Source organism: Desmodus rotundus, chromosome X (genome assembly GCF_022682495.2).
Source record: "Desmodus rotundus isolate HL8 chromosome X, HLdesRot8A.1, whole genome shotgun sequence".
NCBI classification, from domain to species: domain Eukaryota; kingdom Metazoa; phylum Chordata; class Mammalia; order Chiroptera; family Phyllostomidae; genus Desmodus; species Desmodus rotundus.
The window spans coordinates 91,431,238-91,458,427 of record NC_071400.1 but is presented as its reverse complement, the minus strand read 5'-3'; the positions used below and the strand labels follow the sequence as shown (position 1 = coordinate 91,458,427).

General features: G+C 38.4%; 1 protein-coding gene across 4 annotated transcripts in view; it reads left to right on the top strand.

The window, feature by feature from the left end:
• The window catches only part of CDKL5 (cyclin dependent kinase like 5), a 154,973-nt gene that overhangs the window by 73,949 nt on the left and 53,834 nt on the right, over positions 1 to 27,190 (top strand). For all 4 annotated transcript variants that reach the window (XM_053917324.1, XM_053917322.1, XM_053917323.1 and 1 more), the window contains one exon: positions 16,261 to 16,306. In XM_053917324.1, the coding sequence (XP_053773299.1) occupies positions 16,261 to 16,306 (46 nt within the window). The remainder of the gene's footprint in view (positions 1 to 16,260; positions 16,307 to 27,190) is intronic.

The window sequence follows — 27,190 nt, the reverse complement described above, 5'->3', positions numbered from 1 at the left end:
GAATTATGATTATGTTACAGAAGGTTTTAGTATTGGCATCTTTAATTATATGTAGCAGGATCACAGATATACCCAATACTTCTAGATGTGCAAAAAAATGTAGCTTCTTTTTTTTTTCCTTTTACTTGATCTAATGTTCATCAGAAGCTTCCACCAACCCCACAGGGTACTGGAGAGAGAAGACAGGGACAGCTTAAACATTAAACCTGTTAATCCACAGCATCCTGCTCTGACAGTTTAAACAGTCTCATTTGGAAAACCAAGTCTCTTGGTTTAGTTGGAATCTTCACATATCCTTCTCACAAGCCTTTTTGTGAGGAATAATCACAATTATACTAAAGGGCAGTGTGTTTCTTTGGGACACTGCAAAATTTCTGAAACTTTGGAATGGTATTGGACACTGCTCCCCTCACTTCCTGTTTCACATTCATTTTCACATGTTGCTTATTTTCTTTAAAATTTTAATCTTGAGATAATTATTGATTCACATGCAAGTTGAGTAAATTACCTTCCATTCTTTGTTTGCTGGAGAGTTTTTAAAATCACAAATGATGAATTTTGTCCAATTCTTTTACTGCATCGATTGATATGATCATATGATTTTCCTTCTTCCCCTTGTTGATAGGGTTTTCAGATGTTGACTCAGCCTTGCATATCTGGAATAAATCCAACTTGGTAATTATGTGTAGTTATTTTTTATACATCACTGGATCTGATGTGCTAATATTTTATTGAGAATTTTTGTGCCTGAGGTCATGAGAAATATCAGTCTATAGTTTCTGTTTTTTTGTGCTGTTTTTGTCTGGTTTTGATATAAGTTTTTGGTAGAATTCTCCAGTGAACTTGTCTGAACCTGAAGCCTTAATTTACTGGAAACTTTTAAATTGCAAATTAAATTTACTTAATAATTATATGACTATTTAAGTTGTTTATTTCATCTTGGTTAAGTTTGGCTAATTTGTTATTTTCTTTTTTTTTTAATTGTTGTTCAAGTATAGTTGTCTCCATTTTTACCCCACCACAGCCCCCCGCCTCACCCATCACCACCTCCCACCTTCAAACCTACCCTCTTTGGCTTTGTCCATGTGTCCTTTATACATACTCCTTGATGGCCCTTCCCCTATTATCCCTCTCCCCACTCCTGTCTGGTAACTATCAGTTTGTTCTTTCTTTTTTTTTTTTTTTTAATTTTTATTGTTATTCAATTACAGTTGTATGCCTTTTCTCCCCATCCCTCCACCCCACCCCAGCTGAACCCACCTCCCTCCCCCACCTCCACCCTCCCCCTTGATTTTGTCCATGTGTCCTTTATAGTAGTTCCTGTAATCCCCTCTTCCCACTGTACCCCCCCCCCAATGTCTATGGTTGTATTTTGCTTGCTTGCTTGTTTTGTTGATTAGTTTCCACTTATAGGTGAGATCACATGGTATTTCTCTTTCACTGCCTTGCTTGTTTCACTTAGCATAATGCTCTCCAGTTCCATCCGTGCTGTCGCAAAGGGTAGGAGCTCCTTTTTTTTCTCTTTCTGCTGCATAGTATTCCATTGTGTAAATGTACCATACTTTTTTCATCCACTCATTTACTAATGGGCACTTAGGTTGCTTTCAGCACTTGGCTATTGTAAATTGTGCTGCTATGAACATTGGGGTGCATAGGTTCTTTTGAATTGGTGTTAAATTGGCCTGTTTCTTCTAAGTTATCAAATTTATGAGTGTAAAGTTTATAATATTTCCTTATTCTTTTAATGGCTACAGAATTGTAGGGATCTCCCCTGTTTCATTCCTGATATTGATGATTTTTATCCTCTCTCTTAGCTTTATCAGTCTTGCTAGAGGTTATCAATTTTGTCAATCTTTTTGCAGAACTAGCTTTTGCTCCATTGATTTTTCTCAATTGTTTTCCTGTTTGAGATTTCATTGATTTCTGTTTTTATGTTCATTGCTTCCTTACATTTTGCTTTGGTTTATTTTCTTTTTGTAGTATTGAGGTAAGAACTGAAATTATTGATTTGAGATCTTTCCTCATTTCTAGGTATGCATTTAGTGCTATAAATGTCTCTCAATACTGCTTTAGCTGCATCCCACATATTTTGGTATAATGTATTTTCATTAAGTTCTATGAAATTAAAATTTCCTTTGAGGCTTCCTCTTTGTATGATGGCTGCTTTGAAATTCTTGTCAGATAATTCTGACATGTCTGTATTAGTCTCTCTTGATAGTCTTTTCTCATTGATGTTGAAGTTTTCCTATCATATAATGGTTTTCTTCATATACTGTGATTTTCTATTGAAACCTGGACATTTTGGATATTATATCATTAGAGTTTGGATCTTACTTAATCTTTTGTTTTAGCTGCCTTCTTTGACATTGCTCTGGTAACGGGGGAGATGCCCAATGGGGATGGTAAATTCAGTTGCCTCATTCCACATCTGTTGACACTCACTGGGGAGTAGCTCCTTGTTACTGGTGTGGGTGGGAATGTAGTTCCGGACTTGTCCTCTGCTGACCACTCTGGTTAGGAGGGGCACGAGTGCCTTATTACTGCTCTCCAATGGACTCCACTGAAACTTCCTTGACAGGGGGTTGGACATAATCCCCACTCTGCCTTTGCTGCTGTGATTGGAGCCAAAATTTCCAGTGTTTCATTTGTTTGGAGTAGAGGGATTATTGTTTAAAAGTCTTCTGTCCTGTTATACTGCTCCTTTCCTGGCTTTTGTTGGGGCTATTTTGTCTGCACCTATGGGTGTTTCTGGATTGCTTGTTGAAGTAGTTTTATTAGGATTGCTCTAAAAACCTTGTCAGATAATTCCACATCTAACTCATCTTGGTGTTAATGTCCCTTGTCTTTTCTCATTCAAGTTTTGACTTTCTTGGTCCTTGGTATGATGAGTGATTTTTAAATTATGTCTTGGTCACTTTGGATATTATGAGACTTTGGATTCTTTTCGGTTCCCAGGCCAGCACTCAATCCACTGAGCCACACCAGCCAGGGTGAGACTTTGGATTCTTTTACTCTTTTTTGTTTGATGGGTAGCCTCGCTGTTGACAGCTAGTGGATGTGTACATTCAGCCCCCTGCTGGGTCCCCCTGACAACACCTCTGCAGATGTGTTGCTCTTACTCCCACTGCCTCCTTGTAGATGGGTGGTATGGATGTGCAGTTCCTCCTCACTTGGCCCTGCTAACACCTCCCCAGTGAAAGTGGATCACTGATTCACGCTGTCTTGTTGCCTCTGCCCCATCCTGCACACATTACCCTGGTAGAGGAGCCAGGGTACAGCTCCCTGCTATGGGCGAGGGTAGGGGAGAGCCATGGGAGATCAGCTTCTGACTGGACCCACCAACATCACAGGTTGGGAATAAGCACACTACCTGCCTCTGCCAGATAGGGGATGGAAAATTAGCTCCCTGCTCAGCCCCACTGGGGGAGTAGGAGCTGCTGTGAGCTTCCTCTGAAAGACTGCCCACTTAGCCACACTGAAATCTCAATGGGAAGTTGGTGCAGTTTTCCCATTGATGTTTGCCTAGAGTAGGGCGAGTGTTGCCTAGAAGATTTTCTGTTGTTAGCCCATCTTTTCCTGGTCTTTTGGCTGTGGGAACAGGCTTTTCTTGGCGCTTTTTTACATTGAGTTGGCCAAAAAGTCTGTTACTTTTTTCCGTACAATATCTCTGGTAGTGCTTAGTTGTGTTTAACTTCATTAGAAATAATTTTGTTCAATTGTATTGTGATAGCTGTCACATCAGCCTGCATTTAAAAAAGACATCAAAATTGGTGAATTTTTTGTGCAGTCATTTAGTATTGAAGATGGAAGAAAATAATGCAACATTTTCAGCATATTATGCTTTATTATTTCAAGAAAAGTGAAAAGTAAAAACGTGACTGAAACACCAAAAAAGGTTTGTGTAGTGTATGGAGAAGGTTCTGTGACTGATTGAACATGTCAAAAGTAGTTTGTGAAGTCTCTTGGTAATACTGACATTTAGGCCAAGTAATTCTTTGCTGTGAAGCTGTCTTATGCATTGGAAGGTGTTTAGCAGCACCCCTGGCCTCTACCCACTAGAAGCCAATAGCGGGAGATAGCCAACATACTCAAATATCCAAATCAATGAAGTTATTGGTAAAAATTTAAAATGTGTCTTATTTTATGGGAAAAACGTAATGGACTTTTGAGCAACCCAATACTTGCCTCTTGTCAGTTCCAGGTTGGAGGCTTCTGTAGCCCCCTATCAGGAATACATGAAAGAGAGTGAGGAAACCTGGGGAAGTCACTGCTGTGGTGTTCCTCAAGTCCCAATGTCCCTAAGGCATAGGTGGCAAACACAAGACCCACGGGCGGAATGCAGCCCTCCACCTTGTTTTATCCAGCCAGCACCTTGTTCCTAACCAGCAGCAGCGCCGAGCTCTCAACCGTTCAGGTGTAGTTACATTTATACAGTCCTAAAATGACATTCGGCCCTTTGAAGACAACCGCTAGGCTGATATGGTCCCTGGTGAAAATGAGTTTGACACCCCTGCCCTAAGGCAATTGCCTTCCTCTTAATCTACTATCTTCCTATTCTTGTTTGGGTGTTATATACAGGGTTTTTTAGTTTTAAGAGGAAGAATCTAGGAGGTATGGGGTTACTCCATCTTTACCAAAACTGGAAGCCTCCATGTGTGTGAACATTCTGTAAATAACCATTTATGATAACATCAGTTCATTCTTCAAATATACCATGTATCAGGCAGTGTGATTGACCCCAGGGACTGTAGATAGGACTGAAACATAGTCCTTACCTTCAAAGACCCCAAAGTGTTGGTAGATGTCAAAGACCTGGGAAATAGATTTTAATTTGCCCCATGACACTCAAGTAGAAAACACAATTCTTTATTTTAGAAATAGAACTAAATCCAGCTCCAGAACACCTGGCTTGTGGTATTATTGGAAATCCTTTGCTTCCTATTGACTGATATAAACCTCATTCTGTTTATGAGGTACCAGGCACATGGGGAAGGGGCCTAGCCCTTTTAAAGCCTTTTTTGTTACCATGGTTACCATTGCTTGTTACTCAGGGTACCATTAAACCTTTTACCAAGAGCTGCTTTTTAGGGGTTATTGTTTCCCTGGCCCCAGCTCTGTAAGCTGTGGTGCTTAATGATCAGACTGGAGGAATCTCTTGAAGGACTGCCAGTGTCCAGAGGTACTACCTTGCTTTTTCAGTGAAAATGTTTAATTTTTTTTTTATTTAAAATGTGGAATCATTTCATTTACATACATATTCTGTGTACTTGGTAGTATAATCTAACAGTTTGTTCTATTCCTCATAAACAGTGTTGAATAGAACATTTTTGCCATGTTTTGTTAGGGAATAATGTATAATTTTTCTTTTTCAAAAGTATATTTTATTGATTATGCTATTACAGTTTTCCCAATTTTTCTGTTTATCCTTCCTCTGCCCTGTACCCCCCAACCCTCCAGCATTGCCACCCTGAGTTCCTGTCCATGTATTGTACATATAAGTTCTTTGAATTCTCTATTTTCTATACCATTTTTGGCTTCTCCCTGTCTATTTTATGCCTACCAATTATGCTTCTTCTTCCCTGCACCTTTCCCCCCCCTCATTCCTCCCCTCCCATCTCTTAAGGTCATCCATTAATTTGCATTTTTAGACCATTGACTCTTCCTTTTGAATTAAGCTTATTGGAGTGACATTGGTTAATAAAATTATATAGGTTTCTACCATTGGTTCTTAAATTTCCATAGGCACTTACTATGTGATTTATCTGAAGCAGGTATCTTTTTCAGATTATATTGATTTGTCATCCATGCCTGTTTAAATACATTCTTTGTTGAAAAGCAATTTTAAATCAGTTATAGAACAACGTAAAGCTACATTTTCTTGGCACATCTTAGAGTTAGTCTTTGAGGATGTATTTCCAGGGTTTAAATTTAAATTTTCTGTTCTTTGTTCACTATTGAACACATGTTAAGTCCAATGATTGTTTGATTGAGGTTGTTGATTGCCTGCATTTGGCATTCCTAATTAATGCTATTTGTCTTAATTACTTGATCACTAGAAGTGGAATTTTCATTTTCTCATTATCTACTCATTGTTATAAAATAAGGGCAAAATGAAATACAATTGTGACACAGTTGCAGACATGATGGTTAATATTACTAAACTGAAATGCTGTCTGGCAGGCATCAATACCATGTACCCTTCGAAATATCCATTCATTTGCTGGCATTCCACAGTCTGAGTTGGGTGGTTTGAGAGCTTTTGTATATAATGTCTGAAAGTCTGGGTTACATGAAAATCAAGCATATTTCAACTTTATATGATCTATAAATATGGAGCTAAATTGTTGTGAAAGTTTACCTATCTCTTTCTGTTGAAAAGAGTTGCTATTTGCTCTGCCAGGGTGGGTTACTGAAAATTGTTTTTTGGATGCCCCATTTTTCATTGTGTTAACTGCATTTTATTTTTTGAACATTTTATTAATTACCTAATCTATAATACTAACATAAGGTAGTAAATTTCTACTAGTCTGTAACTGTGAGGTGAATTATTTCATTTTTTTTAAATTAATTGTTGTTTAGTTACAGTTGTCCTCATTATCCTCCTATTACTCTCACCTGCCCTGCCCTTCCCCATCTTCCAAATTCAACCCCCCCCCAGTTTGTCTTTGTCCATGGGTCCTTTATACATGTTCCTTGACTCTTCCCCTTCTTTCCTCCATTGTTCCACCTCCCCCCACCCCTCTGGTCACTGTCAATTTGTTCTTTATTTCCATGTCTCTGTTTCTGTTTTGCTTGCATGTTTGTTTTGTTGATTAGGTTCCACTTACAGGCGAGATCATATGGTATTTGTCTTTGACTGCCTGGCTTATTTCACTTAGCATAATATTCTCCAGTTGCATCCATGCTGTTGTGATTCATTTTAAATTCTCTTTATTGAGGCATAATTTACATACAAGAATGTACCTTCTTATATACAATAAGATGTACACATTTTAAGTGCACAGTTCTGTATGAACTGGTATCATTTATATTTACATCCTTTGATATTATCAGCCAATGTCCCTTCAGGTTGATATTGATCCACTAACAGTTGTACTGGGCTATATCAGAAGTACTTATAGCATAACCCTGGCTGGTGTGGCTCAGTGGATTAAGCATGGGCCTGTGAACCAAATGGTCACGGGTTCGAATCCTAGTCAGGGCACATGCCTGGGTTGCGGGCCAGATCCCCAGTAGGGAGCACACAAGAGGCAACCCCACATTGATATCTCTCTCCCTCTCTTTCTCCTTCCCTTCCCCTCTCTCTAAAAATAAATAAATAAAATCTTTTTTAAAAAAGGGCTTACAAAGGCTTTCTGGGTGTGTGGTTTTGTTTACATTATCAACTAAATTGCTGTAGACATCTATGTTTTTTATTCTTATATTTGTGACACTCAAATGCCAGACATCTACCTGCCCCCAAGTCTCCCAGCCTCTTTTAATATTCAAATAAAAATAGTTCAAGAAAAGTCAGTTTTAATGTTCAAATAAAAATAGTTCAGGAAAAGTCTGGTGTCCTTAAGAATGTGGCTTACATTTTCAAGAGAGCCTATCCCTTGGATTTTTCTCTCCCTACCAAACTCTTGTTCTTATATCTTACCTCTAGGGGCTCTTATTTCTGTTCTACATCAGGCTAAGCTTTACCCCTTTTCCTTCATTTCCCCAAAGTGCTGCTAGTGCAAAATGCCTGCATTTTTATAGCATGCTTGCACTGAGGATTTAGTACCCATGTGACTGCACTGTAAGCAACAAATGTTAGGTATTAGTAGTTATGTGACATTTCTGTTTTCATATTTTGCCAGGCTAGAGGAAAGCTTACTAGTTCTGTCACAGAATGGAATAGAAGTGACAGTGAATGTTAGTGGAAATGCAGACTGGTGCAGCCACTGTGGAAAACAGTATGGAATTTCCTCAGAAAACTAAAATTGGAACTGCCTTTTGACCCAGCAATTCCACTGCTGGAATTATATCCTAAGAACCCTGAAACACCAATCCAAAAGAACCAATGCACCCCAATGTTCATAGCAGCACACTTTACAACAGCCAAGTGTTGGAAGCAGCCTAAGTGCCCATCAGTAAATGAGTGGATGAAAAAACTATGCTTTGTCTATACAATGGAATACTATGCAGCAGAGAGAAAAAAGGAGCTCCTACCCTTTGCTACGGCATGAATAGAACTAGACAGCATTATGCTAAGTGAAATAAGCCAGGTGGTGAGGGACAAATACCATATGATCTCACCTTAAATGGAACCTAATCAACAAAAGAAAAAAGCAAGCAAAATATAATCAGAGACATTGAAATTAAGAACAATCTGAGAGTAACCAGAGGGAGGTCAGAGGGGATAATGGGGGCAAGGGTTTACAGGAACAACTATAAAGGACACATGGACAAAACCAAGGTTGGGGGGTGGAAGCAAGGGAAGGAGGTGGGTTTGGCTGGGGTGGGGGGAGTGGTGGGGGATGAATGCAGACAACTGTAATTGAATAACAATAAAATAATTTTTAAAACTTCATGTATATATTTATAAAAAAAGAAGTGACGGTGAAGGAGAACAGTCCTTGTTTTAGGTGGAGAAAGAAATGAATAATTTTTTAAGTTAGTAAGCCTTCTGGTATAACTTGATAAACATTGGCAACTTACTACTACCATTTTATAGTAATGCCGTGGAAGAAATATTTAACAGAAAGAAAGCAATATTGATTTTGCAGTACATTTTTAAGATCTGCAGGAGGCCAGAGTAGCCAAGTAGCAAAAGAGGTATTTAATCAAGGAAGTATAATTCCTTCTGAACTTTGAGAGCTAATTCAAATCCTGCCTACTAGAGGACTTCTGGAGAGGGCCAGATGAAGTTTTGAAGGATCATATGTTTCTTTTATTACCTTCATTTTTTGAAACTTTCTAAAGAAAGATGAAATCATCTATTTTAATGTGTCTCCTAATGATAAACTGTCCTTAAAAAATTTAAATGTGTATATTTGTATTTTGTGTTCTTGGTTTTTTTTTTTTTTTTTTTTTTAATTCCTTGTAGATCAAGGAATGTCTTTTTTTTCCTTTTTAAAATTATGGTAGGAAAAGGAGTTTCTCTGTTAAGTTGTGGTGGATCGAACTAGTAAATGATGTCCTAAAAGAAGGCTGACCTGGGCCAGCAGGATGTAAGTTTTGGATTGGTGACGAAGTACAGTGAGATACTTGCCTCTCTCACTCAGCACACTTTGGGCCAGTCATACATTTACTCCTTACCCACTTGCTTGCAGTCCAGCGATAGAATCAGACTTTTATTAAATGGTCATATAAATATGTAAAGGTATCATTTTAATAAGAGTTACGAAGAAGAAGTGCTTGCTAAGAGAGCATATGGGGCTTCAGACCTAGTCATGAGAGTATAGGAAGGCTCCCTTCAGGAAGTGAAGACTAAGCTGAGACCTGAGGGGTAAAGTAGAATTTAATGGAGCAAGAGAGGGCAAAGCTTTTAGGAGAAAAGGTAACAGGCCCTATGGCAGGAGAGGGCATGGGGATGGTGGGGCTCAGCAAACAAGGGAGACCTGGGGAGAGGAGGCTAGAGAGCATCCTAGTGGTCCCTGGACAGATCTTGCCGACCACATGAAGGAGCTTTGACATAATCCTTACAGCAGGGGTGTCTGGGGAGAGTTTGGGGATGGTGGGACACTGAAATTGATTTATGTTTCCAAATGAAGAGACTGGTTGGACTGCTGAGTGGTGGACATATTAGATGGGTTAGGAGGCCAGGTCACATACCAGGTGGGAATACCAAGGCCTCTAACTGGGATTGGTAGTGTTTAGGTAGAGAAGAACACTGGGCCAAATTGAAAGAGATTTAGGAGGCAAACATCAACTGCTCTCAGTGATGGACGGGATGGATTTGGGGTGCAGACAAGGAGATGTTGAGAGTGATCCTAAATTTTTAACTAGCATTCATGAGATAATGGGGACAGGAGATGGGACCAGGTTCAGAGGGGGGAGATGAAAAAATGGTTAGGCATTCTACCTAAATATCTTAGTCTTTTACTGCCATTTTACATTTCAATAAAGATTTGTGGAGAGCAGATTTAGCCCAGAGGGAGTAGAAGGGATTTGATGTTCTAATGCCAATAAATGAGAAAATAGATTTTTCTTCCCTATGAATTTTATTACTGACTTAGCTTGGAGGCACTTGTTTTCTACATGATTTTGTCTTTGTAAGATCCTACATCCTACATCTTCCTTTTTTGGCTCCATCCTCTCTCCTGTACTTCATAATATATTTATTTTTCTAAGACTCCTTTTTTTAGAGGCTGAGCATGAAGTAAGTTCATTATGAGTTTTCCTTGCAATCCTTTTTAAAATATAAGAGTTTTCTTGAAGTACTCTCAGCATACACATTATGAACACATTAGAGTTGACACCAATATTCCTGTGACAGTATCCTGATAATGTGAACCTTTGCGACAGTTTTGCCTGTTGCTGTTGTAGACTTTGTTTGACTCTGCTAAATTGTTTTTGGCCAAATTCAATGGATTTTTAACAAAAAAGTAAATGTTTTTTGTATACCTTTTGGTATATTTCACTATGTAATATTTGAAAGGAGCTATTTTACAAAAGTTATTATAAAAGTAATTCCTGTTATAATGAGATGAGTATAGACATTTTGGTGCTATGATTAATAGCTTTAGTAATTTTTGAAGAACTAATCTTTCAATCATCTCATTTGCAACTAAAATTTCTTTTCATAATATATTAGTCTTTTTAAAAATATTTTTTTCTTGTTATTCAAGTACAGTTTTCTGCTTTTTCCTCCCACCCCTCCCCACCACCTCAGCCCTCCCCGCCTCCCTCCCCCATTTCCATCCCCCTTGTGGTTGTCCATATGTCCTTTATAATTGTTCCTGTAAACCCTTCACCCTTTTCCCCATTATCCCCTCCCCTCTCCCTTCTGATCACTGTCAGCCTGTTCTTTGGCTACACTTTGCTTGCTTGTTCATTTTTTTTTTTGATTAGGTTCCTGTTAATGGTGAGATCATACGGTATTTGTCCCTCACCACTTGGCTTATTTCACTTAGCATAATGCTGTCTAGTTCCACTCATGCCGTAGCAAAGGGTAGGAGCTCCTTCTTTCTTTCTGCTGTGTAGAATTCCATTTTGTAGACGTACCATAGTTTTTTGATCCATTCATTTACTGATGGGCACTTGGGTTGCTTCCAGCACTTGGCTATTGTAAAGTGTGCTGCTATGAACATTGGGGTGCATAGGTTCTTTTGGATTGGTGTTTCAGGGTTCTTAATCTTTACCTGATCTCCTCAACAAGTGGTCACTCTCTCTTTTAAGTGTAAGTGTTTATAGTAAAATACCAAAAAAACATTAAAATGAATAAACTAGACCAACATTTTCAACATCAGCACTTTAGACATTTGGGACTCGGTTATTCTTTGTTGTGGGTGCTGTCCTGTGCACTGTAGGATGTTTACTTGCATCCCTGGCCTCAACATACTAATGGCCAGGAGACAACCAAAAATGTCTCCAGACATTGCCAGATGTCCTTGGGGGGCAAGGGGGACCACGGTTGTCCCCAGTATAGTACCACTGAACTAGATCTATGTTTAAATCTCAGATACACAATGTCATTCTTTTAAAAAAAGCTGTTGCTAAAAGATGCATACAATAACATGCTAGTTACATGATTTTCAATGTACAAAACAGCAGTAAAATTACTTATGGGTAAAGTGATTTGTAGTAATAAAAATATACATGGGAATGGTACATACCATCTTCAGGATAGAAGTTACCTCTGAGGAGAGAAGGAATGGGGATGAACAAAGGTATATTTATGACATTTTACATTTCAGAAAGAGGTCAGAAGCAAATAAAACAACATATTATCAACCTAAATCTGAGAGGTGTACATTTTTTCTGTATATTTACATGGTCCATCTGTTTTGAACTCCTGTGGCATATCATATAATATTTGTTGTACTTTTTAACTATTGTCCTAAATTTTAACTTACTGTCATGCATTATTGCACACCAGGATGCAAGCATTTGTGTATATGAGATGCTTCATTTACTCCTGTCAAACCTAGGATGTCAAATACAACCTCACATAAAGCAAGGGCCCAATGGACAATTCTTACCTGACTGATTGAAATGCTCTTCGTCTTTGCTATGGATCATTTCCTTCCTGATTTTGTCTGAAGTACTGAAATTTAGTAGTTGATCTAACTTTTTGGATTGGCAAACTGGTAGTTTACAAGTAATAAATGATACAAGTCAAGTAAACATCTAAGGGACTTTTTGGTAAACAACCTAGTTTTTATCATTGCATGTCCTGGATAATGTTTTGTATTTCTGTCATGCTTGGCAAACACATATTAGCTGCATTGTATCTACCTACCATGGAATGCATCCTGTCCTTGAATCTACTCCCATTTTATGATTTTGCTCATAATGTAAAAAATAACATAATTTGTCCAAGTTATTTTAGGTGTCTGGGCAAAAAGTGAGAATAAAGATAAAGATGGAAACAATTGAAATTTGCATATACTTTTAGGTGTATAAGTATTGTAACAGACATCTCAAAACTATTTGGGAATTTTTGTTGGTGTTAATGTGTACTTTTGAGAAAAACACAGAAGAGAACTAATGATGGATCCTCAGTGGTATGTGTATGTGAATTTCAGAATATATCCTTTTCAGCAATGAAGTGTGTGTGTGTGTGTGTGTGTGTGTGTGTGTGTGTGTGTGTGTGTGTGTATGATTCTGTTACATCTTAGATGTATAATCCTAGGGCAAATTATGGGCAATGTGTGGAAATACTTAGTTGGGATATTTGCATTAAAAATGTGTATTTAAATATTTAAAAGTACTCTAGTTCAAATTGTATTCCCTGGTATTTGGATGAAGAAATAAAGAATTTCTCCCAATGAAGGGCCTCCTCAGAGAGTAATTAGAAAATGAATTGTAGAGTATTACCTTTGCATTGACTTAATTCATGAATAGTGGAGTAAAATAAAATCAATATATTTTTCTGTTCTGTTTTATAATGCATGTGGAATATTTAAAATTACAGAGCAAAACATTTAAGACAATGACTCTTGCTACTTCCTTTTACAATGTATGATCAGTTTAGAGAGTTCACTGTTCCAGAACATAATTAAATCAGTTTATATAAGGGCATTTTAAATAACTTAGTAAATTTCATGATTGTTAATACCAATTAGTTGCTTTGCCAACATCTTAAGAAAGGACAATTGAACCCTCCGGATACTGTTTACTTGTTTTATACCCTTTGACCCAGTTATAGCACTTAACAGAACTTACTTTATGGAAATAAAGATGCAGATGTTGAAGACTGTCCATTAATAGACTAGTTAAATAACCATCCATTATAAATGGTGGTTTTAAAAATTATTTAATGACAGATAAATGTACCTTATACAATATTAAGGGAAATAAAGTGAACAGAATCTGAGCCCTCCCCTGACACAGAACCAAAAAGTGGTGAAGATGGTTACCCTACACTGGCAATTACCTAAGACTCAACACCACGTAATTTATAGGTGACTTTTCTACATTAGTCTGCCCTACTAAGATGGAGTCAAGCAGCTCTACTTAATACACAGAAATAAACAGGGAGGCTGCCAACTTGAAGACACAAAGAAATATAGTTCAGCCCTGGCTGGTGTGGCTCAGTGGATTGAGTGCTGGCCTGTGAACCAAAGGATCACCGGTTCGATTCCCAGGCAGGGCACATGCCTGGGTTGTGGGCCAGGTTCCCAGTAGGGGGCACACAAGAGGTACCTACACATTGATGTTTTTCTCCCTCCTTTCCCCTCTGTAAAAATAAATAAATAAAATCTTTTTAAAAAAGAAAGAAATATGGCTCAAATGAAAGAACAGAACAAACCCCCAGAAAAAAACTAAACAAAATGGAGATAACCAACATCAGATGCAAAGTTCAAAACACTGGGGATCAGGATTCTCAAAGACCTCAGTGAGTATGATAACAACATACAGGAAGAAATTAGGTTTACACTAAAGGAAATAAAAATCTGGGAATAACAATTAAGGGAAGAAAGTTGGGATTCAAATAAATGATTTGGAACATAACTAAGAAAAGCATTCAACCAAAATAGAAGAAACAATAATTAAAAATAAAAAGAGGATAGTACAAGAAGACTGGCCACTCCAAATGTACCAACATCCAAATCACAGAAATGCCAGAAGGAGAAGAGGAAGAGCAAGAAATTGAAAACTTACTGGAAAAAATAATGAAAGAACACTTCCCTAATTTGGCGAAGGAACTAGACATACCAGTCCAGGAAGCACAGAAAGTCCCAAACAAGTTGGTCCCAAAGAGGACCACACCAAGACACTTAATTAAAATGCCAAAGGTTAAAGATAAGGAGAAAATCTTAAAAGCAGCAAGAGAGAAGCAGAGAGTTACCTACAAAGTGATTTCCATAAGACTCAGCTGATTTCTGAAAAGAAATTCTGCAGGCAAGAATGGACTGGCAAGAAGTATTCAAAGTGATGAAAAATAAGGACCTACAACCTAGATTACTGTAACCAGCAAAGCTATCATGTAGAATGAAAGGGCAGATAAAGTGCTTCCCAGACAAGGTAAAACTAAAGGAGCTCATCATCACCATTCCATTATTACATGAAATGTTAAAGGGACTTATTTAAGAAAAAGAAGATCAAAACTATGAACATTAAAAAGGCAACAGATTCACAACTATCAACCATTGAATAAAAAAAAAAAACTAAGCAAACAACCAGAACCCAAACAGAATCATAGATATGGAGAGCATTTGGAGGGTATCAGCTGGGAGGCGGGAAGGAGAGAAGGGGGAAAAGGTGCAGGGATTAAGAAGCATAATTGGGGGTGGGGGGGGAAAGCAGAAAACCGTACTTGAACAACAATAAAAAAATTTTTTTTAAAAACATAATTGGTAGGTAAAAAATAGGCAGGGGAGTGTTAAGAATAGTATATGAAATAGAGAAGCCAAAGAACTTATATGTACAACCCATGGGCATGAACTAAGAGGATGGGTTGCTGGAGGGAATGGTGATACCGGGTGGAGGGTGACAAAGGGGAAAAATCGGACAACTATAATAGCATAATCAAAATATATTTTTAAAATGAATAAATAATAAATAAAAAAGTTAAATGGTCACTTTCCCTTCTCCTGCTACCATCCCACTTTCATGATTCCCCTTGTTTTTGTAAGTAAGTTGGGTGAAACGCACATATGTTTAATGTTAATGATTTGTACCATGTTGGTTATTGCCTGGTATTGTGTCCCTTTTTAAGCCTTTGTTTTGATGGAGAGACAATGTTATATTAAAAGATTTGACCCTACAGATTTGAAAGTGTACTCAGAGTAAAATGCAGACCTGCGTCATTCAGAAGATCTTTCTATATGACATGTGTGCTTTGAGGAATCTATATTATTTTACCAGAAGCTTTTTATAGACCAGAATTAGACATGAGTTATTTAGCATAGTGGTACTTAGTTGTTAGCATTTCATTTCATTTCTAGCTCTTATATTCTTTTCTTCCAATCAAAAAAAGGAAGAAAAAAAGATTTGCATGATTTTAGTTTAGAGTTCTGCTCACAAACTACTTCTGTTAGTTCAGGAGAGCTAAATAAAGGCGGAGGGTGTGGTGGTGATTGGTATTTGCTGACAAATGTTTATCTCACTTTCAACTTGAAATGACCATCCATAGAGAAGAATTGGTGAGCAACTAGAGAGGTTTGTTAGAAAAAGGTAGGTGAGAGAGAAGACTTAGAAGAGGCATTCTACTGCCAGTGAATGCCAAGTATTGTAGAAGTGTTGTCTCTGGTCTTAGGAGCCCAGTTAAAATGTGTCCCTGGATTACAGAGGGCAGTACAGTTGGTCATCTATTGTTAGTCTTCCTGGCACTTTTATGTATCCTCATGACATTGACATTTCTGATCCACGCAGGTTCTCTCACTGTCTCTGCCCTTTGCCCTCTCCCTTGGTCCCCCTTCTCCTTTTCCTTTCTTGATAATGTCTACAGGGTGGTAAGAAAGAATTTTGGAACCAAAAAGTGAGGGACTAGGGAGGAGGAGGATCTATTTTTTATTCTCTGGGTTCTTGCCACTCTGTCCCAGAATATACCTGCCCCCGGACAGTTGGGATTCCCAGTTTGAAAAACATGGGAGATTGACTTTCCTTCTGCCTCTTTTTCCTTTGCAGGAAACACATGAAATTGTGGCAATCAAGAAATTCAAGGATAGTGAAGGTATATATATTTTTTCTGTATATAAATTTATATATTTAATTTCTATGACTAGAATGTGGAAGAGATGGTATTGAGCTGATTACACTCTATTCCTGAAATTATAAAGTCTCAATCTTAGTGAATATAGCTTATTTTTTATCATGCTTTGCTTTGAAAATTTTAGTTCCTTCAGTGTGAATCTTTCAAATCTCATGATATTAGAGGATTTGTATTTTAAGGTACAGTTGACATTGGAAACCTTGCTTCATATGCTGGATAGAAAGCATGCTATTTATGTTGTTCCTAAATATTAAAATAAGGAAATTGATTTGAAGTAAATATTTCTGTGGATTCACACAGATAGCAAGCACTGTGTAAAAGGCTTTAGTACGAGGAACTGTGATATACGGTTCCTAGTCTGTTAGAAATACAAGAAGTAGTATACAGATGGTATCAAAAGAGTGATTTTATATTAAGTCATTGGGTGAATAAAAATTTTTCAAGGAGAAATACTGTACTTGGAGGGCTTGGTCACATATCCAGACCATTTCCAATAGAGTATTAAAATTATCCCATGCTAGGTGAAAAAGGTTAAAATAACTCCTTTTTTAACAAAAAGTCATGTACAGAAAAGTGATGGATCAAAAAATAAATAAAGCATTTCAGTAGTTTATTGGGTTTTAAATGTAGACTATTGGCCATTTAAAGACAGCCAAGTAGAAAAACTGACCATGAAGACCCTCATGGTGTTTGAGAAGCTTTAGGCAGCATTTTTCTTTTCTTTTTTTTTTTTTTGACAGGGACCCACAGTAGAGATACTTTTTTACATCCCAACCCAGTATCAACATATATAATGTCCTATATGTAACTGAAGGAAATGTGTCACAAAATTGCTTTATTTTACTAATATGAGGTTCTCCATTTTCTGTTCTTTTCTGGTCATATAATTCATGTAAATGCTTATTGTGGCATCAAATACATTGATTTCATTACTAATGACTCAAAACCTGCCATTTGAAAAATAGTGCTCTAGGCTTAAGAGTCACCAGCATAGCATCACCCTTCATTTCTAATTAGAAGTATGACAGTAGCAGTCACAGCCTACTTTCATCAGCACAAGTTGACTGACTACTGTAAGACAGCAGCCTCTATATTTGTGAACTGTTTCATCACCCTTACCTTAGAGACTCAGCAAATGTTAAATAACAAAAAGGGCTCACTTCTGTGGTGTAGAGTCAGTGGTACTTGATGTAACCTGACTCTGGTGTGCTGGTTATGTGGGGTGCATGCACAGCAGCCATTGTCCTGGCAGCCTTAAAGAGAAGGCAATAAAAAATGCTTTTAGCTCATTCTTAAAAAAGAAAGAGAGGGAGGAGAGAAAAAAGAGAGAGAGAAAGAAAGAAAGAAAAAGAAAGACACTTTAAATGATGTCCTTGTAGTTTAACAGGAAACAATAGTCCCAGGCCAACTCACTCTGAGACCACTTTTTAAGCAGTGGCTTTGGGCTAACCATAGGTGACCAAGAGACCCGTGGTGATCCACTAAAAAGAGTGGTTGCCAACAGTAAATCAAAGCATAACCTTTGCATGAGCATAAAGACTTCTGTCTGTGCCTTCATCTTATAAGGCACATCGTCAAGCATCAGTTACCACCAAAAATAATAATTGTCATTAAATTTTTGAAAAGCAGTACAATCTAGGGCATGCATGCTGTTGCTTTTTAAAAAAAACTAAGTACCACATTCTTTGCATTCTCTATCCTCTGCATATCAATTCTTAGCTTCAATTAGATGATATATTTGTACCTGTGTTATATCTTCTGAGCGGCAATCAGTAGTGTATCTGTTGAAATTCATTGAGCACTGAATGAGGTGCTCTAAGAGCTGTGAAGGTAAATTGGGTGTGGATGTCAAGAAGTTTATGGCCTATTAATAGAATTAAGACCTGTAAATAAATAGCAATAAAACAGAGTGGAAAGCAGTCAGTACCAGAATGAATTTGTATGATTTTGAGGTGAGGTTTTTTTCTAGCTGTGGTATCCAGGAATGTATGAATAGTGTAGACATTGTAGAAAGGATTTGATCAGCCCTTATTTCACCGAGCTGACAAAACATCACTCCAACTCTACTTTCATTGCTGTGGGGCCATTGTCAGTTACTGAACCTCAGGCATGCAGCCTTATCACCCACTGTTGGTGAACAAGGGAGCATCCTCAAAAGGAGTTACTCACAAATGTTTATATCTTTCCACAATGCCAGGCTTATTAGGGAGGCCTCCCCAGTAAGCCAGTAGAGTCACACACAGGGGGAGCTTACATGATAGAAGTGAGCAGAGCGAGTGTCCGGCACAAAGTCCCGGTCACTGGCGGCTTCTGCAGGTGGAGAGACGGGCATCAGTTCCAAGCCAGGTGGCTCCGGAGGCAGCACATGTCCGGTAGAGTGGAAGTCCGGCAGGGCTCTGAGTGTGACCCCCAGGCTCAAGCATTGGGTGGTAGGAGCTCTGACTTCTTAGAGCCCACCAGGGGTGGAGGTCCCACGCATATAGGTGTCCAGATGGAATCCTTATCCAAATGTCTATACTTGTGGTTTTGGGCATTCTGGCCCCTCCTGAGGGTGTTCCCATTACACTCCATTACTTCAGTCTTGATGTAGCACTTGACATAACTGTTGTTCATGGCTGACAGGGACTCCGTAGTGGATTGTCAAGATTGTTCAAAAAGTCCACTTTGCTCTTGCTCTGTACACCCACCCACTTTGCAGATGGACACCTTTGTAGGTACACCTGTACATACTTCTAGAGGGATACTTCCCAAACATGTCAATGATAGTCTGAAGACATCTAATTACTTATAATTTTTTTACTTCAGTCCTGGTTTAGGCACACTTTCCTACTGTTTCTAGTTCTCCCTGGGAGATCTCATACTCTGTTTTCTGTCTTTACCCTTTTCCTCCTGCCAGAGTAGTATCTTGCTTAATGGAAAGTAAGGGGAATGTGTGTGGTGAACAACTCTTTTGGAGTATGAAGTGTATATAAATAGTCTAGTACAGATGAGGATGTCCTTTCAACCCGCATGTAAACCACTTTCTTCTGAAACAGTTTATCATCTTAAATTTCAGTCAGGCCAATTATAATAAAAATAGAGTTTCATAATATTGTCCTTACTGTCATAAAGCTCTCATTAATCTCTTATTAGTTACTCTGAAAATATTCTCTTGATATTATCATAGTGACTTTTCTAAAGCCAGTATTTAAATCTTTGTGAAGATAAAGAAATAACTTTGTAAAAATGTTGTTAAACCATAATAGGACCTGAACTTGGTCTGATCCACATTCAAGCTAATTAATATTCTCACACTGATGATATCAAGGGATATTTTATGAGAGTATATATTACCTTCTGTTAGCTTTAAAAGATTATGACTATGTCCTATTTCCTCATTAAATATCTTTGTATCCACAAATCTGTGTAAAATGTTTTGAAACTACATTTTAAGGTAGACCACTATTTAGTTCAAGGGGCCCTTATTATTCTGTGATAATAGAACGTTATTTAAAATGGGAACCAAAACTTCATGGTAAATAAAAGGTTAGACTGAGGAAAAGAAACTAAAATTACAAAGGTAAGTTTACTTTATGTTATAGTTAACACAATTTAGGGTTTTTTTTTTTTCTTTTTTTTTTTCCTCCTCTCTTCTTTTTTTTTTTTTAATTTTTATTGTTATTCAATTACATTTGTATGCCTTTTCTCACCTTCCCTCCCCCCTATCCCAGCTGAACCCACCTCCCTCCCCCACCCCCACCATCCCCCCCCCCCCCCGGTTTTGTCCATGTGTCCTTTCTAATAGTTCCTGCAATCCCCTCTTCCCACTGTCCCCACCCCACTCCCCCCTGGCCACTGCTAGACTGTTCCCAACCTCAATGTCTCTGGTTGTATTTTGTTTGCTTTTTTCTTTTGTTGATTATGTTCCAGTTAAAGGTGACATCATATGGTATTTGTCCCTCACCGTCTGGCTTATTTCACTTAACATAATGCTCTCCAGTTCCATCCATGCTGTAGCAAAGGGTAGGAGCTCCTTCTTTCTCTCTGCTGCGTAGAATTCCATTGTGTAAATATACCATAGCTTTTGGATCCACTCATTTGCTGATGGGCACTTCGGTTGCTTCCAGTACCTGGCTATTGTAAATTGTCCTGCTATGAACATTGGGGTGCATAGGTTCTTTTGGATGGGTGTTTCAGGGTTCTTAGGGTATAATCCTAGCAGCGGAATTGCTGGGTCAAAGGGCAGTTCCACTTTTAGTTTTCTGAGGCAATTCCATACTGTTTTCCACAGTGGCCGCACCAGTCTGCATTCCCACCAACAGTGCACTAGGGTTCCCTTTTCTCTGCATCCTCTCCAACATTTGTTTGTGGATTTGTTTATGTTGGCCACTCTGACTGGTGTGAGATGGTACCTCATTGTGGTTTTAATTTGCATCTCTCTGATGGCTAGTGATGCTGAGCATCTTTTCCTATGTCTCTGGGCCCTCTGAATGTCTTCCTTGGAGAAGTGTCTGCTCAAGTCCTTTGCCCATTTTTCATTTGGGTTGTTTGTCTTCCTGGAGTGGAGTCGTGTGAGTTCTTTTTATATTTTGGAGATCAGGCCCTTGTCTGAGGTATCATTAGCAAATATGTTTTCCCATACTGTTGGTTCTCTTTGTAATTTGGTGCTGTTTTCTTTAGCCATGCAGAAGCTTTTTATTTTGATGAGGTCCCATTTGTTTATTCTTTCCTTTATGTCCCTTGCTTTAGGGGATGTGTCTGTGAGGATGTTGCTGCGTGGAATGTCGGAGATTTTCCTGCCAATGTTTTCCTCAAGGACTTTTATGGTGTTATAACTTATATTTAAGTCTTTTATCCATCTTGAGTTTATTTTCGTGTATGGCATAAGTTGGTGATCGAGTTTCATTTTTTTGCACGTAGCTGTCCAGATCTCCCACCACCATCTGTTGAAGAGGCTGTTTTTGCTCCATTTTATGCTTCTGCCTCCTTTGTCAAATATTAATTGACCGTAGAGACTTGGATTTATTTCTGGGCTCTCGGTTCTGTTCCATTGGTCTATGTGCCTGTTTTTATGTCAGTACCAGGCTGTTTTGATTACCGTGGTCTTGTAATACAGTTTGATATCAGGTATTGTGATCCCTCCTGCTATGTTCTTCTTTCTCAAAATTGCTGCAGCTATTCGGGGTCGTTTATGGTTCCATATGAATTTCTGAAATGTTTGTTCTATATCTGTGAAATATGTCATGGGTACTCTAATAGGGATTGCATTGAATCTATAAATTGCTTTGGGTAGTATGGCCATTTTGATGATGTTAATTCTTCCAATCCATGAGCATGGTACATGCTTCCATTTGTTTGCGTCTTCCTTAATTTCTTTCTTCAGTGTTGTGTAGTTTTGTGAGTACAGGTCTTTTACCTCCTTGGTTAGGTTTATTCCTAGGTACTTGATTTTTCTTGTTGCTATATCGAATGGGATTTTTTTCCTGATTTCTGTTTCTGCAGTTTCGTTGTTGGTGTACAGGAATGCCTTTGATTTCTGAGTATTGACTTTGTATCCAGCTGTTTTGCCAAATTCATTTATTAGGTCGAGTAGTTTTTTGGTGGAGTCTATAGGATTTTCCATGTACACTATCATGTTGTCTGCAAACAGTGACAGTTTCATTTCCTCTTTTCCAATTTGGATGCCTTTTATTGCTTTTTCTTGTCTGATTGCTGTGGCTAGGACTTCCAATACCATGTTGAATAGGAGTGGTGAGAAAGGGCATCCTTGCCTTGTTCCTGATCTTAGTGGGAAAGCTCTAAGTTTTTGTCCATTGAGTATGATGTTGGCTGTAGGTCTCTCATATATGGCCTTTATTATGTTGAGGAATGCTCCCTTTATTCCCACTTTGCTGAGTGTTTTTATCAGAAATGGGTGCTGTATCTTATGAAATGCTTTTTCCGCATCTATTGATATGATCGTGTGATTTTTTTCTTTGCAGTTATTGATGTGATGTATTATGTTTATTGATTTGCAAATATTGTACCATCCTTGCATCCCTGGGATGAATCCCACTTGGTCATGGTGGATGATCTTTTAATGTATTGCTGGATGCGGTTTGCTAATATTTTGTTGAGAATTTTAGCGTCTACGTTCATCGGCGATATTGGCCTGAAGTTTTCTTTCTTCGTTGTGTCTTTATCTGGTTTTGGGATTAGGATGATGCTGGCTTCATAAAAAGAGTTTGGGAGTCTTCCATCAGTTTGGATTTTTTCGAACAGACTGTGAAGGATAGGGGTTAGCTCTTCCTTAAATGCTTTGTAGAATTCTCCTGTGAAACCATCTGGTCCAGGGCTTTTGTGTGTTGGGAGTTTTTTGATGACTGCTTCAATTTCGTCTGCTGTTATTGGTCTGTTCAGGTTTTTTGCTTCTTCATTCAGTTTTGGAAGATTATATTTGTCTAGAAATGTGTCCATTTCACCTAGGTTTTCAAATTTCTTAGCATACAGTTCTTTGTAGTAATTTCTTACAATCCTTTGTATTTCTGTGGTATCAGTTGTAATCTCTCCTCTTTCATTTTTAATTGTGTTTATTTGGATCCTCTCTCTTTTCTTCTTGATGAGCCTACTTAAAGGCTTGTCGATTTTGTTTATCTTTTCAAAGAACCAGCTCCTGGATTCATTGATCCTTAGAATTGTCCTTTAGTCTCTATGTCATTTAACTCTGCTCTGATCTTGGTTATTTCCTTCCTTCTGCTTGCTCTGGGCTGTCTTTGTTGTTGTTCCTCCAGTTCTTGTAGGCGTAGGGTTAGGTTGTTTGTTTGAACTGTTTCTATCTTCTTAAGGTAGGCCTGTATTGGTATGAACTTCCCTCTCAGGACTGCCTTTGCTGTGTCCCATAGGTTTTGGGTTGTTGTGAGTTCATTTTCATTTGTTTTCAGAAAGTTCTTGATTTCTTCCCTAATCTCGTTCTTGACCCATTCATTGTTTAATAGTATTCAGTCTCTATGATTTTGAGTGTTTTGGGTTTTTACCCTTGGGGTTGGTTTCTAGTTTCAGCCCCTTGTGGTCAGAGAAAATGCTTGATATGATTTCAATTTTCTTGAATTTGTTGAGGCTTGTTTTGTGTCCTATCATGTGGTCTATCTTTGAAAAAGTTCCATGGACACTTGAAAAGAATGTGTATTTTTGCTTCTTTGTGATGAAAAGCTCTATATTTATCAGTTAAGTCCATTTCCTCTAGTGTATTGTTAAGTGACACAATATCCTTGTTGATATTTTGTTTGGAAGACCTGTCCATTTTTGACAGTGGGGTGTTAAAGTCCCCTACTATAATTGTGTTGCTGTCAATATCTTTCTTGAAATCCTCCAAGATTTTCTTTATGTATTTGGGTGCTCCTATGTTGGGTGCATATATATTTACAATGTGTATGTCTTCTTGGTGGATTCTTCCTTTGAGTATTATGAAGTGACCTTCTGGGTCTCTCTCTGTGGCCCTTCTTTGGAAGTCTATTTTGTCTGATATGAGTATTGCTACCCCTGCTTTTTTTTCCTGTCCATTTGCTTGGAAAATTTGTTTCCAGCCCTTCACGTTCAGTCTGTGTAGGTCTTTTGTCTTGAGATGGGTCTCTTGTAGGCAGCATATGTGTGGGTCATGTTTTCTTATCCATTCAGCTATTCTATGTCTTTTCATTGGAGCATTTAATCCATTTACGTTTAAGGTTATTATCTATAGGTAGTTATTCGTTGCCATTTTTTCCTACCTGTGTTCCTCTGTCTTTCTCTTTTCCTTCCTTTCCTTAAAGCAGTCCCTTTAGCATCTCTTGCAGAGCTGGTTTGGTGGAGCTGTATTCTTTTAGACTTCTTTTGTCTGGGAAACTCTTTATTTGGCCTTCTATCTTGATTGAGAGCCTTGCTGGGTAAAGTAGTCTTGGTTGCAGGCCTCTGGTTCTCAGTACTTTGAATATTTTTTGCCATTCTCTTCTGGCTTGGAGCTTTTCCATTGAGAAGTCAGTTGCTAACCTTATTGGGGCTCCCTTGTATGTTACTTCCTCTTTCTCCCTTTCTGCCTTTAAGATCCTCTCTTTGTCTTGGAAATTTGCCATTTTAATGATGATGTGTCTTGCAGTGGGTCTCTTTGGGTTCCTCTTGCTTGGGACTCTCTGTGTTTCCTGGATTTGGGTGACTTTTTCTCTCCTCAGATTAGGGAAATTTTCCATCCTTACTTTTTCAAACAGGTTTTCTATCCCTTGCTCTTCTTCTTCTCCTTCTGGTATGCCTATGATACGGATATTGTTATGTTTCATGTTGTCCTGCATTTCCCTTATTGCCTCTTCATTCTTTCTGAGCCTCTTTTCCTTTTCCTGCTCTTTCTGGGTGTTTTTTTCTCCTTTGTCCTCCAGCTCGCTGATCCGATCCTCTGCTTCATCAAGTCTGCTTTTCATTCCTTCTACTGTGTTCTTCAATTCAGAAATTGTATTCTTCATTTCCTCTTGGCCCTTGTTGATAGTTTCTATTTCCTTTTTCATGTTGATATAGTTTGCAGTGAGTTCATTGTAGTTTCCCTGTAGTTTCTGGTAGTTCTCTTTGAGCTCAGAGAGCTCAGTGAGCTTCCTGATGACCATTACTTTGAACTCAGTATCTGATAGTTGACTTGCCTCTTTTTCAGTTCGCATTCTTTCTGAGGCTGCCTCCTTTCCTTTCATTTGGGAATTGTTTCTTTGTCTTCCCATTGTTTGTGAGACTCTTCTTGTTAGCCTCTGCTTCTTAAATTGATCTATTCTGACTCCCTGGGTTTATGGTATGAACTTCTATGGTAGAATGCCAATGGGATTCAGTGGTGCTGTCTCCTTAATCTCCAGTGCTCACTGGTCTTGAGCTGACGTTTATGGGTGTAACACAGTCTTACTCTGGTCTTTCCAGCACTCCAGGTTTTCTTGTCTCACTGTCTGATCTTTCGATGTCCTCTATCTTTGGTCTCCGATCTTCATATATGCTGGAATACTGTTGGCTGTTCACTCTGCTCCTCAGATCAGCTAGGTATTTCACTGGCGTTGAGGAGAAGTGGACTCTGCTCCCACCTATCTCGCCACCATCTTCTCATATCCTATTTATTCTTCTTAATCAAAAGAAAATGTTTAATTCATCATCCACTTTTTTCTTCCAATTTATTTCATTCTTATTTTTACCCAGACTCTAGAAAGCTCTACCTTTATCTCTGGATTGTGGAACTCTGGACCCTTATTTTGTATAGTGGTACAAAACAAGAGTTTATAATCTTTGGTCCTTAAATTGGAGAACTTGATTTCTCTGTAAGAGAGGCCTTGAAACTAATGTTCCAACCCCTAGTTAAACAGAGAATTCAGTTAACTAAGCTTGAGCATTCTACTAGTCATGACTTCACCACACTTGCTTTTAATGTCCAAAATAGAGCTCTTTCAAACTTCAGGGATTCTTCTAGGGTTTGGTGAACATTTTGCACCTTTCATGATTTAATAAATTTCCATTGTACTTTGCCCGGCCTTCATCTCTGAAGATTTAAGAGTTCTCATCTTTTTTCGTATATATGACAGCACCACCATTCAAACCCTCCTGGCCATGTCAGTTGCCTTGCTATTGATGTTCCCTCTTCAGTCAGGGCCACTGGACTTAAACATGGTATCCTTTTGGTTTTATACAAGGATGGGTTTACTCCCCCACCCACCAGCATACCTGTTTAAAGTTCCATTTTGGGGGGCCTCTTTGACTGTACAGGAATGTCAGGGTTCTGATTTCAAAAAGTAGGTTATAGCTATTTCTGGATTTCTTTTACAAGCCCACAGTTCTTTAAAAATAGAGTTACAGTAGAGATTCAGCTCATCTTTAGATTTTTCTCTCTTCATCACTTATCTGTGCATTTCTCTTGCTCCTGTGATCTTTCTTCTTAAAAATCATTTTCTTTTACCTCAGTCAGTCTCTCTTACTGATTTTTTAGGTGTGTTAACTTACCTTCCTGACAAGCTTCAAAGTAGTTTCATTTTGGGGCTTTTTTGGTTTTGTTTTGTCTTACTTAACGTCCCTTCCCTACCCTGCCATTTTGTCACCACTCGGTAGAATTTATGTAATTTTGTCAGACTTGGTATCTGTGCTAAGCTCAACACCCTCAGTGATAACTGATAACCAAATCCCCTAGCATGCATATCAGCAGGATTCACATTGGAGTACCAGCTCTTACACCTGGAAGGACCTTCTGCATCATCTAGAAGAATCCCAAACCCCAATGTGCAGCCGAGGACCCAAAGGCCCAATGCTGCACAGCTACTATGTGATTAGCTGAACCTAAATGCAGACCACAGGGTCTTCACTGATTTTCTCTTGCACCCATAGCATGCTGCTTTGCCATTCAGCTGAGCACTAACAGAATTTAACCTGAAACTGGCTGTTCCAACTCACTTTCGAAAGCTCCCTCACTGCCTTCCACTGTATTGCCTGTGTCCCTGTGTTCTACTCAATGTGACATTCTCTTCACTCACCCTGAGAAAGTTATTCTTTCTTGAATTGGTTTCTTCATTTGTAAGCTGGAGGAGGCTGGCCTAAATAAAGAACCCATGGGATTCTATCAAATAGAAGGCAGGGATGTGTGTGTGTGTGTGTGTGTGTGTGTGTGTGTGTGTGTGTGTGTGTGTGTGTGTGTGTCTGCTTCAGTGGGCTCTGCTACCACCTTTAAAAAACTGCCTCAATGAAGAGCATGGCTACTTTCTGAACATCTCATGAAAAAAACAAGCCTAAGTGGAATGTGCTTTCCTTTTTCCCATCATGTGATTGTTTAGTGCCCAAATTTTCATCATAAAGTTGAGGGTAGGCCAGGAATCTTAAAAACACTGGGCAAAACAAAAATGATAGAATATA